General features: G+C 41.6%; 1 protein-coding gene and 1 long non-coding RNA gene across 3 annotated transcripts; one reads left to right on the forward strand and one right to left on the reverse strand.

Moving 5' to 3' along the window:
- Positions 1-807: 807 nt before the first annotated feature.
- On the forward strand, positions 808-8501 carry LOC148062963 (sialic acid-binding Ig-like lectin 14). Of its 2 annotated transcripts, XM_087812981.1 has the most exons (11): positions 808-945; positions 2838-2902; positions 3309-3671; positions 5328-5612; positions 6470-6578; positions 6666-6721; positions 6793-7050; positions 7108-7192; positions 8001-8093; positions 8175-8244; positions 8303-8501. In XM_087812981.1, the coding sequence occupies exons 2-11, from the start codon at positions 2854-2856 to the stop codon at positions 8345-8347; spliced, it is 1413 nt and encodes a 470-aa protein (XP_087669107.1). In that variant the 5' UTR covers positions 808-945; positions 2838-2853; the 3' UTR covers positions 8348-8501. The 2 variants fall into 2 exon arrangements, with proteins under 2 accessions (XP_087669107.1, XP_087669106.1); XM_087812980.1 differs by having other exon boundaries at positions 809-945; positions 6470-6721; positions 8303-8500.
- A 602-nt stretch (positions 8502-9103) lies between these two features.
- On the reverse strand, positions 9104-9728 carry LOC148062964 (uncharacterized). The gene is made up of 2 exons (XR_015713638.1): positions 9659-9728; positions 9104-9590 (listed from the first exon to the last, which is right to left on the reverse strand). It is a non-coding gene; the product is annotated as an uncharacterized LOC148062964 (long non-coding RNA).
- Between the last annotated feature and the right edge of the window lie 6623 nt (positions 9729-16351).

Raw genomic sequence — 16351 nt, forward strand, 5'->3', positions numbered from 1 at the left:
CTTTATTATGACCTCATTCACCTTCGATCAACACAACTACTGGGTAACAATTTAATTCCGTGTCTTAGTTGCAAACTTTCTTTCCTTTTACGTTTTTCCGACACATTCTTGCACCTTTCTTGCTATTTTTGTAAATATGTGTATATCATATAGTGCAGATTTATTTTCTATTCTATTTAGATTCTTTCTTTTCTTTTTAATATTTATTTCTGGGTGTTTTTATTTTTCTTCTGGTATATTGCTCTTGCTGTTTGTTAAAAATAATTTCCCCTCGCGGGATAATAAAGGGATTCTGATTCTGATTCATTCCTCTCTCGTGACTTTATTTAAGTTTTCCGCTCAAATATCAGGATTATTTTATTTTTAAATCACAACCTTTAATCCTAACGTTCAGCTTTAACTGTGTGTCGTCCACAGGTTTTCATCGTCGTCATGGGAAACTCTGCCTCCACCTGCTTCGTCACCTCAACTCCCAGGAAAATGGCGTGGGGGCGAAAGACGGACGACACGGTGACTCTCAGAGACAGCATCGCGCAACGCGAGGAGGACCTGTGGAGGATCAAGGCCAGAAGAACCTCGTGCGTGAAGAAGCTCGGCGTGTATCGGAACGTCCGCTACGTCGACCTCACGCTCCAGGATCAAGACGAGTTCTCCTCGGACCCCGGGGGGAAACTGAACGCCAACTTTGTTGCCGATCCATGAACTCGATCGACACCTCTGACACGGGAAATTCACACTTTTGAACACGAATCGCTTCTCGAGCTCAAAGTGTGAAACAACAGGAAATGAAAGCTATTTTCACACCAACACATATGATTGACTCTTGGAAGGAAACACTTCACAGTTCCCTTTTCACGACGCGGACGCAAAAGACGCTTCCCGAGCAAGTATTGGATCTTACTTCACCGCTGAGGAATCTTTGTCCAAAGAAGCTTCCTCTACCAGGTACAAACATTTGTGTTTATTTGTATTTATTTGACATATCTGTCAAGAAAGTTTTTTTTCAATGGGACTATTGAGCTTCATGGCTTCACGTGACTTACCTTTTGAACTACTTATGTGTTTCTCAATAAAAAGGAATCTTCTGGAATTAAAAGGAATTGAAGTGAATGAACTCAACATTGTTGCTTCTTCTCAGACGTTAAGATGTTTTTAAAAAGATTCAAGTTTGCTAAATAGTGTCATCGTTTCACTCCAGTTTTAAACGCTCTGTACGACTGCCTCTATCAAAGAAGCGGTAGATTGTCGGGGACGTCGTAGGTCGGCAGCAAACTCCACAGCGGATCTTAGAAGTGTGTTTCAGCTTCGAACAATCTTCCTAAACACCAGAGAAGACGACGAGCAGCATCAGGAGTCGAATGAAGAGTTTGAGATGTGACCGTTGTTTTAGCGAGTCATTTTAACGGCAAGAGCACTTGTCCAAAGTAGAAACTGTATGTTTTCATTTTCATGCTTCCTACACTCTGCCTTCCTTTTAACATGTCGATAGTTACTCTAAGATAGTAGGCGTCTTCCTCTAGAACCGGTCCAGGGACCAGTAGCGGATTTGATACCAGGTCGCACAGAAATACATTATTATATTTCTCTGTTAATTATTACAGTCTGAAAGGTGCTTTATTTATTTATTTTAAACAGGATTGTATTCAAAATCCTCTTCGATTTTGACGATTTATTTCAGTTAAGTTTGCTTAGTTTACTAGTAAAACTTTACGGGACCATCAATGTTAAGGTGTGATGTATTTTTCATGCATTTTCTTTACATCTTCAAATCATGTCTAGAGCTGTGTCTCAAATCGCATACTTGTGTACTTAAACTTAGTATTTTTAGTGCATAAGTGCATCTCAATTCTTAGTATGTGAAATGTAGTGCTCCATACACACTAAATTGTTACTAAAACACCCACAAAACTGAGTATGGATCGATTGACACTTTATACACTAAACGACTCCATAGTGACGCTGATGTTGTAAATGGAAGTTACATCATATATATATATATATACAGCAGGTGGCGATAGTGTTCCTATAGCTGGTTGAAATCATCCTTAAATAGTAGTAGAAGAAGAAGCTGTCACATAATTTCCTGTTAGTGTGTAGCAGCAGAGTTTGATTTGAGACAAACTATCTGTGGAGGATTAGTTACTAGTTAGTACGTACACTATCCTGATGCATACTAACCTGTGCACAGTGCAGTGTGTGAATTCAGACACAGCTTACGACTGTTTCCCAAATCACACACTTCTGCACTTACACTTAATATGAGCACAGTAATGAGCACTTATTGGAGCAATGAACGTCCAGAAAATTGAGTGTGGATCGATGAACACTTTCCAACCTTAACGTCCTCCATCTTAGTGACGTAGGTGAAGCCAAACTGAAGCTACGTCACTAAGACGCGTCTTCGGAGCAGATACCGACTTAAATGTCTCGAGAAAACACTTATTTTACCACAAAACAACAATAATAACACAATGAAACACAACTTAATAACTTGTTTCAATTGTTTAAAAGTGTCAGTGATAGTGTTTCAATGACTGGTTTCAATCAGTGTTAAAAAGTAGTAGAAGAAGAAGCTGTCGAGTCATTTCCTGTAAGTGTGTAGCAGTTTTTGAGACAGTACTACATTGTCATATTTGCACACTGTGCAAGTTAGTGCACTGTCTTACAGTGTACTGCAGTGCACTTAGAAGTGTGGGATTTGAGACACAGCACAGGACTATATTAAGCGGGAGTAGGTGGAGCCAATGAGGAGGAGCGTTGGAAAATGTTTTCGCTTGAATGTCAATTGATCGACTGAAGCACCGACATTTTTCGTTTAACTGTTGTTGTTTTTTCAGATCAGTAGAAATAAAAATGAAGGCATCACCTTGGCTTCTGGTTCATGTGTCAATCCTCTCTACAGGTTAGTAAACAAGTCAAGATGGCTGCCAATGTCTTCAATTTGATGTTAGAATGTTTGTTGTCGGAATGAAAATCTACCGAAATTAGATTCTGATCTTGAAAATCTTGGAACGTACAAAGAGTACAAAGAGAAACGGGTTGGTACATTACACGCTAGCTTGTTATCTACTAGCTAAGCTAGCAAGTACAGGTAAAGCAGTCAGTTTGAAATGCCTTTATTTGACCGAGTTTTCGTCTGCTCTATGTTACGGGGTGCTAAGGTTAAACTGTACCTAAAACCAATGACCCTAAAGAGCGGATATATCTTATGGAATTGTTGGGGAATTTCCGGCTAAGGACCTAGTCGTCAGAGGTCATTAAAGAAAAGGTTTTAACGCCAGACTTAAATCAATCTTTTGTGATTTTAGTTTTTGGAACTGAAGCGTCTTCTTGGACAATAAAGACACCATCTACAGTGACGGGTCTGCCTGGATCTTGCGTGGTCATCCCCTGCACTTACAACTTCCCAGATCCACCGACCACCATCCAGAAATTCACTGGGATTTGGACCAATGATACCAGTCACACAATCTTCCACTCTGTTCGCTCCAAAACCCATGTGGAGTACCGCGATCGGACGGAACTGTCAGGCGACCTCGGCCAGAAGAATTGCTCGCTGAAAATCGATCCCCTCAGATGGAGTGACCAGGGACCCTTTTACTTTCGTATTGAAATGGGAAACTACAACAGTTTCTCCTACAGTAATTACAAGGTCACCATTAAAATGATAAGTAAGTGAAAATGTTGCTTTTGCTTCTACTGTGCTGATTTAAGTGTGTCTTAAAATGTTCTAGGACCTCTATTATACTCAAATCAGTTTCTTTTTGCACAAAACTCTCATTTAATAAAGATATTTACATTAGAAAATACGCTTAAGCCCCGCCCACTTAAAATGCGCCATTTTGGCTGGAGAAGAAGTCTCGAGCAACCACGCCCACTCTACTCTGATTGGTCACAAAAACACGAGTTGCATTCAAGGACTTACATACATTTCAAACTCACCCCTAAAACTCCCGTTTTGTAAATTAAAAATGAATAATAAAAATAAGGTTTGCTGCTTAAAGTACACATTAGAAAAACACCTAAAGGCAGAAGTAACTCTCACCATGTTTACATTAATATTTATTTTGTTTCACGATTAACATGTAGGTTCTTAACTGATTTAGGTGCTTCTAGGGGAGGAAACCTGCACCAGAGTGATGTCAGAATGTTTAATTTAAACCGTCATCTCATTTGGCGAGATTTCAGACGGAAGAGAACTTTATTAAGTCATAAGTCAGGAGAGTTGGGTTTTCACATAAGGTTCCCTTTAAAGTCAAATGTTTAGCCAAATGGTACAGATGCAAGTAGGGAGCATTTGGGTTGGAAGTGGAAGTTTTGACCCTTATGAAGGCAACTGATGTTGTGTACTTGTGTCTTTAATGGACATGGATCATCTCCCCAATGAGCTGGACATATCAAGGTTGAAACAGTATTTACTTCTCTATCACTTCTACTACTGGTATCTGAAAAAACAACTGGCTAAGTATAATTCCCTAAAAATATCCAACTTGCCCAACTTGATATTGAATTCACAGCTGAACGTTTGGTTTCATTTCTTCAGAAACATGTTTTAGGGAAACGATGCTTCTCAGAACAAAACGGCTCAAACGCAGAGTAGCCTCTGACACGCTGCCCCTGGATGTCCTTATTGACCTGACCCAGTTTCTTAGGGAGTTTCAAATGGTCAAAAACCTGGATAGAACACTTGAATGTGATGAACAGTGAGAAACCAAACACAACACAGTCACTGGTCCCAAAGCATTAGTTGAGTCAACGTTCAAGACTAATGTCTAGATGCTCTTCTTGGGCCCCGCTCAAAATGTTTTCCTTCAAACTAGTAACTTTGTGTTGAAAAAAACACTTTGTGGGACTATCTCAGAGAAAACAAGTCCAGGTCTCCAACAGATTAAGAGTTGCAGTGAATTGGGGTTTTTTATTCGCGTAACTTTACTTTTTGCCTCATTGGTGCTGGAAGGTTTAGGGACCCCAGAACCCTAAACCTTCACGCTTTTTCTCTCGAAATGGTGTCCCCCAAGTGTACATATCGGGTCCTATTTTATTTACTAGTCATATCAATATCTTTTGTCAAAACAGACACAAATGTAACGTTATGCAGATGACACTGTTTGCTACTTGTGGAAGAGCTTCTGAATCTCAACGGGATTCTTCCTGGTTAAGTAAAGGTTCTCTAGAATAGTGTCTGATAGAGTGTCTGGGGTTCTACGATGATCCGTCTCCGGCCCTCCTGATGCTTCACTAGAGTCGCACTGTAATCCTACTGCTGACGCACACAAGGAAAGCAACTGAACACAACGCTGTCTAATCTCATGAAACATGTCTTCAAGGTCAACTGACCCCGATCAGCTTCACCCTGGAAGACGTGGACAACAGAACGATGGCGGCTTCCTGTTCCGTGTCGCACTCGTGTCCCTCCTTCCCGCCGGTCTTCAACTGGAGCCTCCCGGGACTTCAGCGCTCGTACCCTCACCAGCTGGACAACGGTCAGTGGACATTAGCGTCCACGTTGACCTTTCACCCCACCCACGCCGAGCACAAGAAGCAGCTGCAGTGCACCGTGACGTACAGAGGAGGGCAGCAGCAGCACGCTTCCAGACTCCTTCAGGTTAAATGTAGGTCAAAAATATACGTATATGTCATCTATTAACGTATTTTGATCTAATTTGATCTCCAGCTCATGTCAAGTCTTTTATGGTTTTAAAATAAATACCCATAATTCAACAAGTAGAATAAGTTAAATCATAATCGTTTCTCTATTAAACATTTCTTTGAACACAAATTTTGTGATTATAAAAACTAAAAAAACTTTAAAAAAAAAAAAAATCTTCTAAAAATGATCAATTATACAATATATTGAAATAATATTTAAACAATTGCATTATATAATGACTGTATACGGCCATTTAACATTTAAAATGTATCATTATTATAATTTAATATATTATTATTGTATTTGTAAAAATAATGAATGTTATTGTATAAGTTTATATGTTTAATATATCTTTTGGCATCAGTGTTTTTTTTTAAATACCCATAATTCAACAAGAGTAATAAATAAAAACATTAAAAAAATTGTTTCTCTAACGCAAAGTATGTTAAAAAGACAAATCTTTAACAATAAAAACATCTTTAAAAAAAAGAAAATCAAATTTTTTTAGTGTGTTTTTATCATTATTATAATTTTTGTTATATTGTTATTATCATGATCTGTCGATGCTGAAGCTAAATATACTGCATTGTTCTTGTAACGTTCATGCTCAGGCGACCGAGTGAGTCACGTCGAGTCACGGTCTGGAATCAAAAGCTTCTGCCTCCAATAAAGACTCAGGATGAGGAACTGAGAGCAGAAATAGAACACAAATCCTCTTTTTTTTCTCTCCTTCTGTTTGTCCAGCTGCTGCAGATATAATATATATAATAATATCATTAACAAGGTTTCAAGGGTTACCATAGATCTTTGGTTTTCCAGACGCTCCGGTGAAGGTGTTGGTGGAACATCCGTCGAGCGTGAGGGAAGGAGAGTCGGCGACGATGACCTGCAGCTGCGACTCCAACCCTCCGGCCGACGTCTTCCACTGGTACGACCGCGCCGGACACTTCCTGTCCAGCGGCAGCAACTTCACGATGCCCAACACCTCCCGTCACGCCGGGGCCTTCTTCTGTAGGGCCTTCAACTTCCTCGGGAGCCGGGACTCCAGCAGCGTGAAGCTCAACGTGTCGTGTAGGCGAAGAGCGAAGAGACGAGATAAAACGAAAAGGTCAAAAAGGTTGTTTTGTTTTTTTTTTCCACAGATCCTCCGGTCGTCAAACCCGTGTCCTCGTGCTTCGTCCACCAAGGCAAGGTGACGTGCACCTGCGTGGTGGAGTCCAGCCCGCCCAGCTCCGTCCACCTCCTCGTGTCCGGAGAACGCGTCCCCAGCGTGGTCCAGAGACACGGGGACATCACCATGGCGACCCTGGACACGGTTCTGGGATCGGCCGTTTCCGTTTCCTGTCAGGCCGAGAACGCGATGGGTCGGAGCGCCCTGGACCTGCGGCCGCTGGAGAACAGTAAGAAGACGCGAGTGAGTTTCAACGAGTGAGGGTTGATGAACTTTTCACCGTCAGGAAAGATGAAGACGACGTTCATCATCTGCTTCATCGCAGCCGCCGCCATCTTCGTTGTCGTCTTCACAGTGTTGCTGAGGAGTTGGTGAGTTGTTTTTATTTATTTAACGTATCTTTGTTTTCAGTTTTCAATTATTTACTTTTTTCTCATATTTCTTTTGTTTTTTTTAGATTCTACCTTTTTTTCCCCACATTTTAATGTGTTTCTCCTTTTTTCAGATCCTAACTTTTTTGTTTTGAATATCAATGTCTTGTTTTTTCTCATGTTCGTTTCTTTGTTCTTTTTTTACATTTAATTGCTTGGTTCTTTTTTCTGATATTTTATTTTTTTCAGATTCCAACGGTTTTTATTATATTCCTTTTTGTTTTTCAGATCCTAACTTTTTTCTTTCTTTTTTTTTTTTTTACATTTTAATGTGTTATTTCTCAACCTCAACTTAATTCAACTTTAATTAAAAAGCTGTGTTTATTTCAAATTAAGTTTTTTCACAAGAAATGTATTTATTCTTTCATTTAAAAACAGGTTTTCAGCTTTTTTTTCTCAATTAAATCCTTAGTTTCAGTTTTTCAGATTCCAAATGTTTTAGTTTTTTCCAGATTTAAATATTTTTTCCCCCAAAATAATTCTATGGTTGTTCGGTTTGGATTCTTTAATAAATAATAAATAATAAATAATAAATAATAAATAATAAATAATAATAAAATATTAAATTTGCCCATTAATTTCTTTTAAAAAAACTACTACGTAAAATAGTAAATTTGCCCATTAATTTGTTTTAAAAAATACTACGTCAAACTTTAACAAACTCCTCTGAACCTACGATTGACATTTAAAAAGAAAAGAGTTTAAAAAATGTCCAGTTTGTGTTCGACTCGTGTCTTTTCTGTTCCAGTCTCAGGAGATCTGCGAACACGCCTCCCTCTCGGCTGAGTGACCTGCTGGCACAGAAGCCGGCGACCTTTGACCCCGCCTGTTCTTCAACAAGGTGTGTGTCTGTGTGTGTGTGTGTGTGTGTGTGTGTGTGTGTGTGTGTGTCACGCTCAAAACCATCCCCTCGTTCTTGCAGCAGCAGCAAAGGCGAGGACGCCTGCGAGCCGAGGGCCTGCAGCGAACACGTCTACGGGAACACGGAGCAGGTATCACCGGGTTCTGATCATCTGTGTCGGATCTTCTCAAAACTCTGGTTCTGTTCAGACGAGACCTGATGATGAAGATGATGGAATATACGCCAACGTGTAGACGATCCACGAGGATCGTGACGAGTCGAGTCCAACACGACGTGACCTTTGTTTGATTGACAGCCTTTATTTCGATTGTTTAATAAAAGTTTTGATGATTTTATTTTTGTTTTAATGCCGCTTTTTATGCATCAAATCCACTAATGTGTCTTAAAATCTTGTGTCAAACAAAAACACGTTTTCAAGTCACTGTTGAAGCTTCAATAAAAATTGAAGTTTTTATTTGTTGAATTTCCTGGAAATAGAAACTCGAACTTTAATCGAAGGATTGTTGAACTGAAACTTTACTCCCTTTTTTTTCCCATCTAGTCAACAGGAAGAGAAATATGCTGACACGGATGAGAGGAATTGAAACCTCAAGTTAACCACACACTGTAACGAATAAGTACTTTTTATCATCATAAATTAATGATTCACGTCATTTTTCATTTCATCTCAAACTAGTGTATCATAGTATGAACAGGTGTAGTTGCAGGGGATGATCAATAGAGGGCAGCAAACGTCGCGCCACGGATTACATTTGAAATTATAATCCTTAAATTATAATCATATAATCAAGGAAATGTAACTTTATTTAAGTAAAGAAATACATCTTGAAGGAATGTAGTGGCGATGGATCTACAAAAGAAGGCAACGAAAATGTTTTATTATTATTATTATTTGATTCAAAAAACGTTTAATTACCACAAACTCTTTTGTTTGATATTAATCGATCAATAAATTCACAAATTGAATATTGGAAATAAAACTCATCATAAATGAAACAGAATAACGTTTATTTAGTATTTGTTGTATATAGCAGAAACTCAATTTATTCAATGTATAAAAGTGCACTTTTAAATAAAGGAAACAAATGCTTTTTTAATATAAATATAGAAGGAATACAGATTAAGGCGGTTGAGTGTAGTTCCAAGAAATGAACGATAGGGGGCGAAACGATCCAATAGAGAGGGTTCGTTAGATAATATTGTTTTGAAATCCAAAATAAAGATGACTCTAGAAAACAACTAAAAGCAGAAGAAAACATCCGCAGAAGCCACTTCTCTCAGAAGTTGATCAATTAAACCACAATGATCACAACTTCCGCTTAAACAGTTATTAAAGCAACATGTTTTTCAAACTTGTAATTAAATGTAATTAAAAATGTAATATGATTAAACATTGTATCTGGATTAAACATAATTCACATTTGCGTAAATGTTTTCTGCGACTTCCGCCCTGTGTGTCACGTGACTCGCCTCGATCTGGAAAGAAAAGCGAGTAAATTGTTGTTATTATTATCTTTTAAACTCGATCGAAGTGGATACTTTACACCAAAGTTGACGTAAATCGGTTCTTCACACTTCTTCACTGCAGGCATTTCTTTATCCAACGTTGAGATTCTACAAACGACAAAAACAGCATTTATTTGACTAAAAATAAAAGATGATATGATTGTATTTGTACCTAACATTTTTTTTTAATTAACAAACAAATATGACACGAAACAAATGTGACACAAATCTGTTGTGCTGTGTCTCGAATCGCATACTACTCTTAGTATACTAGAAGTTAGTATGCATCAGTTTAGTGTACGTACTAACTAGTACGCAAATTCTCCACAGATAGTATTGCTGTGTCTCAAATCGCATACTACTTTTAGTATACTAGAAGTTAGTATGCATCAGTTTAGTGTACGTACTAACTAGTACGCAAATTCTCCACAGATAGTATTGCTGTGTCTCAAATCGCATACTACTCTTAGCATACTAGAAGTTAGTATGCATCAGTTTAGTGTACGTACTAACTAGTACGCAAATTCTCCACACATAGTATTGCTGTGTCTCAAATCGCATACTACTCTTAGCATACTAGAAGTTAGTATGCATCAGTTTAGTGTACGTACTAACTAGTACGCAAATTCTCCACACATAGTATTGCTGTGTCTCAAATCGCATACTACTCTTAGTATACTAGAAGTTAGTATGCATCAGTTTAGTGTACGTACTAACTAGTACGCAAATTCTACACAGATAGTATTGCTGTGTCTCAAATCGCATACCACTCTTAGTATGCTAGAAGTTAGTATGCATCAGTTTAGTGTACGTACTAACTAGTACGCAAATTCTACACAGATAGTATTGCTGTGTCTCAAATCGCATACCACTCTTAGTATGCTAGAAGTTAGTATGCATCAGTTTAGTGTACGTACTAACTAGTACGCAAATTCTCCACAGATAGTATGTCTCAAATCAAACACTGCTGCTACACACTAACAGGAAATCACATGACAGCTTCTTCTTCTACTACTATTTAACGATGTTTCAAGCAGCTGTTTGAACGCTATCGCCACCTGCTGGCAGCACGTTTTGCAAGTTTGGAAAAAGAAATAAAGAAAAAATATTAGAATCTAAATAATCGCGAGATATTTAAGCTGGTATCAGCAGTGAAGACGTGTCATCGTTCTAATGCTGCTGAAAATGCACCTGTAAGTATATGAATATACTGTATATGCATTTATATATGACGTAACTTCCGTTTAAAACGTCACTAAGATGGCGGCTGTTTAGTGTTTTTAGGGTCCATCGAACCATGCTCAGTTTTGTGGGCGTGTTAGTACGCCAATTTAGTGTGCATGGCGCACTCAATTTCGCATACTAAGAATTGAGACGCACTAACGCACTAAAAATAGTAACTTTGAGTACGCTAGTATGCGATTTGAGACACAGCATTGTTGGTTTCCTGTTTTATTTTGGTCGTTTACTTCCTGTCTTTGTCCGTTGCTCGTTATCCACGTCATCATCAGGCGTGTTGAACGATCGCAAACTTTTACTTTGTGATATTTCTGTTCAAATTATTTTTGTTGTGGCTTCACCTGCAGAGTCTTGTCTCCACTTTCTTAGGGTTTACTTTTCATATTTGTTCGAACTGAACGCATCATATAAACAACAAAGAAAACAACAACAAACTTTTATTTTTACTTACTCATACTTTCCCAATTATATTTTCACAATTACGTATTTATTGTTTTTTTCCGACTCAAATTCGTTTGTAATCATTTTTTTCTTTTAGTTCAATTCTCTTTTCATAGAACAATGTGATTTAACCTTTTTCTTTTTTTACTATACTTTTTTTTTTTTTTTGTTAAACTTACAATTTGTTTGTGTTTCTGAATTCAAAACGGGTTTATTTTCATTTTATAGATAGATAGATATATCTATATATATACAATCACCAGGATTTCGCAGGATTTTATTGTTCATTCAACTGTGGAGGATGTAACAACTGCTGGCACCTAGCGGCCGGACGTTGAATTGCAACACAAATATGATCAAACTGTCTACTGACGTTGATTTTATTTTTTTTATATCATAAAAGAACTAATATATATCGGGGGTTGCTTTCAATACACGTTTTCCGTTTGATCCTACTTCAAAAATGTTTTATTTAATTTAATTTGAATTTTTTTTTTCAGTTTCAAGCTTAAACGTCACATTTTAAAAAGAAAGCAGTTTTTTCCAGATACTAACAAATAATATCTTTGTTTTTGTTCTGCTTAAAATGTTTTTAGGGGGGTTAGATTCAAAATATCTTTGTTTTTACGACTATTAATTATTTTGTTGTGTTTTTTTTCTGACTTAAAATATGTTGTTTTTTTCCAGACGTGATGAGTAAAAACTTTTTTTTTTTAAATATCTATTTTTGGATATTATGTACAAGATCAAGTTTTTTTATTGTCAAATAAACATGCATCAATAATAATAATATCAATTATTTCAGTCTTAAGTCTTAAACTGCAAAAAATAGCAAATAGATACGTTGTAACCTATTTTATAATCTTCATTTCTATTTCGTCCCTACTGACCGCCAGAGGCGGTGCTTCAAGCACTGAATGTATCCATCTTGCGCATGCGCAGTTCGAGTTTAATACCAACAAAGTCACCTGTGACCCCTGATGACCCCGGAAGGGGTATATCTTCCGGTGACATCAGAGGATCTGTTCCTTTTCATCTTCTCGCTGCGCAAGTAGCATGTCACCGAGCTAGCTCAAGGACTAGCTATTTCGTTGCTAGTAGTCACGCGACTTCTGTCGGAGCTGCGAAACATTCGCCCTCCAGAGACTTCAACAAACTTTTGACGCGGAGAAGTTGTAGCGGCTCGCCGTGGAAACTTCCGAGAGATCGTCTTCGTTTGGCTAAGTACCAATTTCTTTTCATTGAATATCAGTACAACCTGTCGTACTCGCCATTGGTTGTATTTTGATTTCTTTCGGTGACGAAGTGGGTTCGCTCCCTCTCCCGACATTGTAATTTTTATTTACATATCATTGAATATCAGTACAACCTGTTGTACTCGCCATTGGTTGTATTTTGATTTATTTTGGTGACGGAAGTGTTTTTCGCTCCCTCTCCCAACATTTATACCGCTGACATACAGCTACCTTTGAGTGCCGGTGCAACCTATTGCACTCTTGGTTATTTTGACATTTGTTGGTCACGGCGGTGTTCGCTCCCTCTTCCAACATTTGTACTGCTGCCTTTTCAGCTACTGAAGTGGATTCTTTTATATTTGTTGGTGACGACTGCGTATTCGCTTCCTCTCCCAGCATTTGTGCTACTTCTATCGCATGTGTAACACTCGTTGGTGAAGGCTGTGTTTTCGCTCCCGCTCCCAGCGTTTGTAATACTTTTCTCATATGTGTAAAAACTCGTTGGTGAAGGCTGTGTTTTCGCACCCGCTCCCAGCGTTTGTAAAACTTCTCTCATATGTGTAAACACTCGTTGGTGAAGGCTGTGTTTTCGCACCCGCTCCCAGCGTTTGTAATACTTCTCTCATATGTGTAAACACTGGTTGGTGAAGGCTGTGCTTTCGCTCCCGCTCCCAGCGTTTGTTGTTTTTTCTCTGTGGGGCCTTTCGCCCGTTGCTAACATGCTTGGCGGCCACTCCTGCTCAGTCTGTATGGCTTCTCTGCAGCCTGAAGATGGCCATGATATGTGTCCCTCATGCCTTGGTCTCCAGCATCTGAGGGAAGGTCTTTCAGAAGATCCCTGTATGAACTGCAGCTTCATGCCCCGGGGAATAAGGGCTGCCAGACTTGCTGAGGTAGAGCAACTGTTGGGCCTTGTTTCGTTGCCTGAGCAGTTAACCTCAGCTCAGCGGCAGACTCCAGCTCAATCCCGCCAATCTAAACGGCGGGCCGCTGAGACTAGAGGCCCCACTTCTATGAAGAAGGTTAGAGAGGCCGGACTTGCTTCCAAGGTGGACCAATTAACGGAGGAAGTTGATAAAATGAGATTCTTCTTCCTGGCCTTCAAGTCTGGGACTGGTGAAAGAGAGTTGGGTGATCCTGCTCCTCCTCCAGCCATCTTGGAACCGGAGGAAGATGTAATCTCCATGGCAGCTTCAGCGACGGAGTTCGCCGAATATGGAGAGGAGGTGGTACCACAGCGTGTAGCCTCCCACACCTCTGCGGCGGGCTCCCGTTCTTCAGCCCACAGCTCTACTGCTGGTTCTGAAGACGGCTCTATGGGGGCCATCATTCGTACGGCCCTGGCCCGCCTGCAGTTGGGGGCGACATAGCTCAGGTAGAGTGGTTGCCTGCAGTCCAAAAGGTTGTAGGTTCAATCCCAGCTCCAGACAAGCTTGTGTCGTTGTGTCCCTGAGCAAGACACTTTACCCTGATTGTTCCTGATGGTAGACTTGGCGCAAGTGTGCAGCCTACTCCCATCAGTGTGTGTGAATGGCTGTAAAAAGCACTACCGAATTTCCCCTCGCGGGACTAATAAGGAATTCTAAAAAAAATAAATAAATAAAAATACCTCAGGCTCAGCCAGCTTCGGCCAGTGCCTTTTTCAGACGCGGATCAGCTCCCGTCAACTTTACTGTGCCTCCATCTAACGGATATTTGAGGGAGTTGCATGCATGCTGGAGGGACTCTAGAGCCCTCTCTCGTGCAAACCTAGACGCCCGGACCCTGGCAGCCATGCAGGATGCACCCAAGTTTGGGTTGGGCCGCATACCAGCGGTTGAGCCGGCAATAGCTGCGTTAATTGTCTCACCTGATGAGGCTCTGAGACCGGATGTGAGGTGTCCTCGTCCCCAGTGTCGGGTGACGGATGACCTGCTCTCCAAAACCCATGACGCAGCGGCACGCATGGGACGCATAGGTAATTCTATGTCCCACCTGATGCTTGCTTTATCAGCATCTATACAGGAGACCCCACTGGATGCTTCCGTCCATAATTTCAGCGACGCTTCCCTGCAGGCATTCGCGCTGATGTCTAGAGAGCTGGGGCGGTTGATGCCTACTCTTGTCCAGGCTCGCCGCCAGGTTTGGCTGGCACAATCACCTCTGACAGAGGCATGCAGGAGAACCCTCCGCAGTGTTCCAGTGGAACTGGGGGAACTGTTTGGACCTGCAGCGCTAGAGGCACTTGAGCGAACTGTCCAAGCCAGACAAACTCAACAGCAGCTGTCCGGGCTTTGCAGGAGTGTGCCTCCTCTGGGCAGACCTAGGAGATCTTCAGCTTCCCCCCAGCGCTCTCATCCACAGTCTTACCCCAGAGGCTACCTCAGGTCTCAGCGCCCACGTCCACAGCCTGCTCAGCAGGCGGCGCAGACTTTTCGAGCCCCTGAGCGGCTGCCCTCTAGGCAACCTCAGGCCCCACATACTGTCCGTCGTACCCCCAGAGCCTTTCGAGGCCGGGGGATCGGCGCTGAGGCATTGGGGTCGGCCGTCGGCTGTTTTTCCCAACAGCAGCTCAGCTATTGGGCTGCTTCCACCCGGGACCCTTGGGTGCTCTCCACCTTGACCAACAGGTACAAACTTCAGTTCCGACGCCGGCCCCCAACCATTGGCCGGGTCAAGATGACCATCATACGCGACCCGGCAAAAGCCCAAACCCTCAGCCAGGAGTTTTCCGTCCTCCTGGACAAGGGTGCAATCGAGCAGATAGATCCCCTGTTACAACCAGGAGGGGTCTACTCGACTTACTTTCTGGTTACAAAGAAAGATGGCGGACTCCGCCCTATCCTCGACTTGAGGGGACTCAACAAGTTCCTGAAGGTCTTGAGATTCCACATGCTCAGCCCTGCAGAGGTTCTGCGCACTGTCTCCAGGCAGGAGTGGTTTACTTCAATAGACCTGAAGGATGCTTACTTTCATGTGCCCATAGCACAACACCACAGACAGTTCCTGAGGTTCGCCTTTCAGGGACGTCATTTTCAGTTCAGGGTGCTCCCTCTCCCTTTCGCCGCGGGTATTTACCAGGGTTGTGATGGCAGCCCTTTCGCCCCTGCAGTCGCAGGGCATGAAGATCCTGCCCTACCTAGACGATTGGCTCATCTGTGCGTCGTCCCGGTCTCGGGCGACCCTGGACACCACAAGCCTCCTTTCCCATGTGTCTCGACTTGGTCTCAGGGTGAACTCTACAAAGAGTTGCCTAGTTCCCTCACAGAGCACAATTTTTCTCAGGATGACTCTCGATACAGTCTCAATGAAGGCCTGGCCTTCACCACAGCGGGTGGACGACATCCTCCGCCTCCTTCCCCTCTTTTGCAGGGGCACGTGGTTGCATTACGTGGAGTTCCTACGACTCCTAGGCAAACTGACGGCTGCCGCCACCGTGGTACCTTTGGGGCTGTTGTCGCTACGACCCCTTCAGAGGTGGCTGAACAACTTTCATTTGGATGTCAGGTGGCACCGGCACAGGAGACTCAAGGTCTCACACCGTTGCCTCCTTGCTCTGGCTCCGTGGAGAGAGAGAGGTTTTCTCCTCCAAGGTGTGCAGATGGGTTTGGTTGCATTCCGCCGAGAGGCCATCACAACAGACGCCTCCCTCTCAGGGTGGGGTGCAGTGTGGCAAAACCGTACAGCCCAGGGGCTGTGGTCTGCTCGAGACTGCTCGGAGCACATCAATGTTCTAGAGCTACAAGCTGTGTATATGGCCCTGCAGTACTTTCTTCCCTTCCTGAGAGGGCGACATGTGCTTGTGCGGTCAGACAATGTGTCGACCGTATCACATAT

Source organism: Callionymus lyra, chromosome 17 (genome assembly GCF_982586985.1).
Source record: "Callionymus lyra chromosome 17, fCalLyr1.hap1.1, whole genome shotgun sequence".
Classification (NCBI taxonomy): domain Eukaryota; kingdom Metazoa; phylum Chordata; class Actinopteri; order Syngnathiformes; family Callionymidae; genus Callionymus; species Callionymus lyra.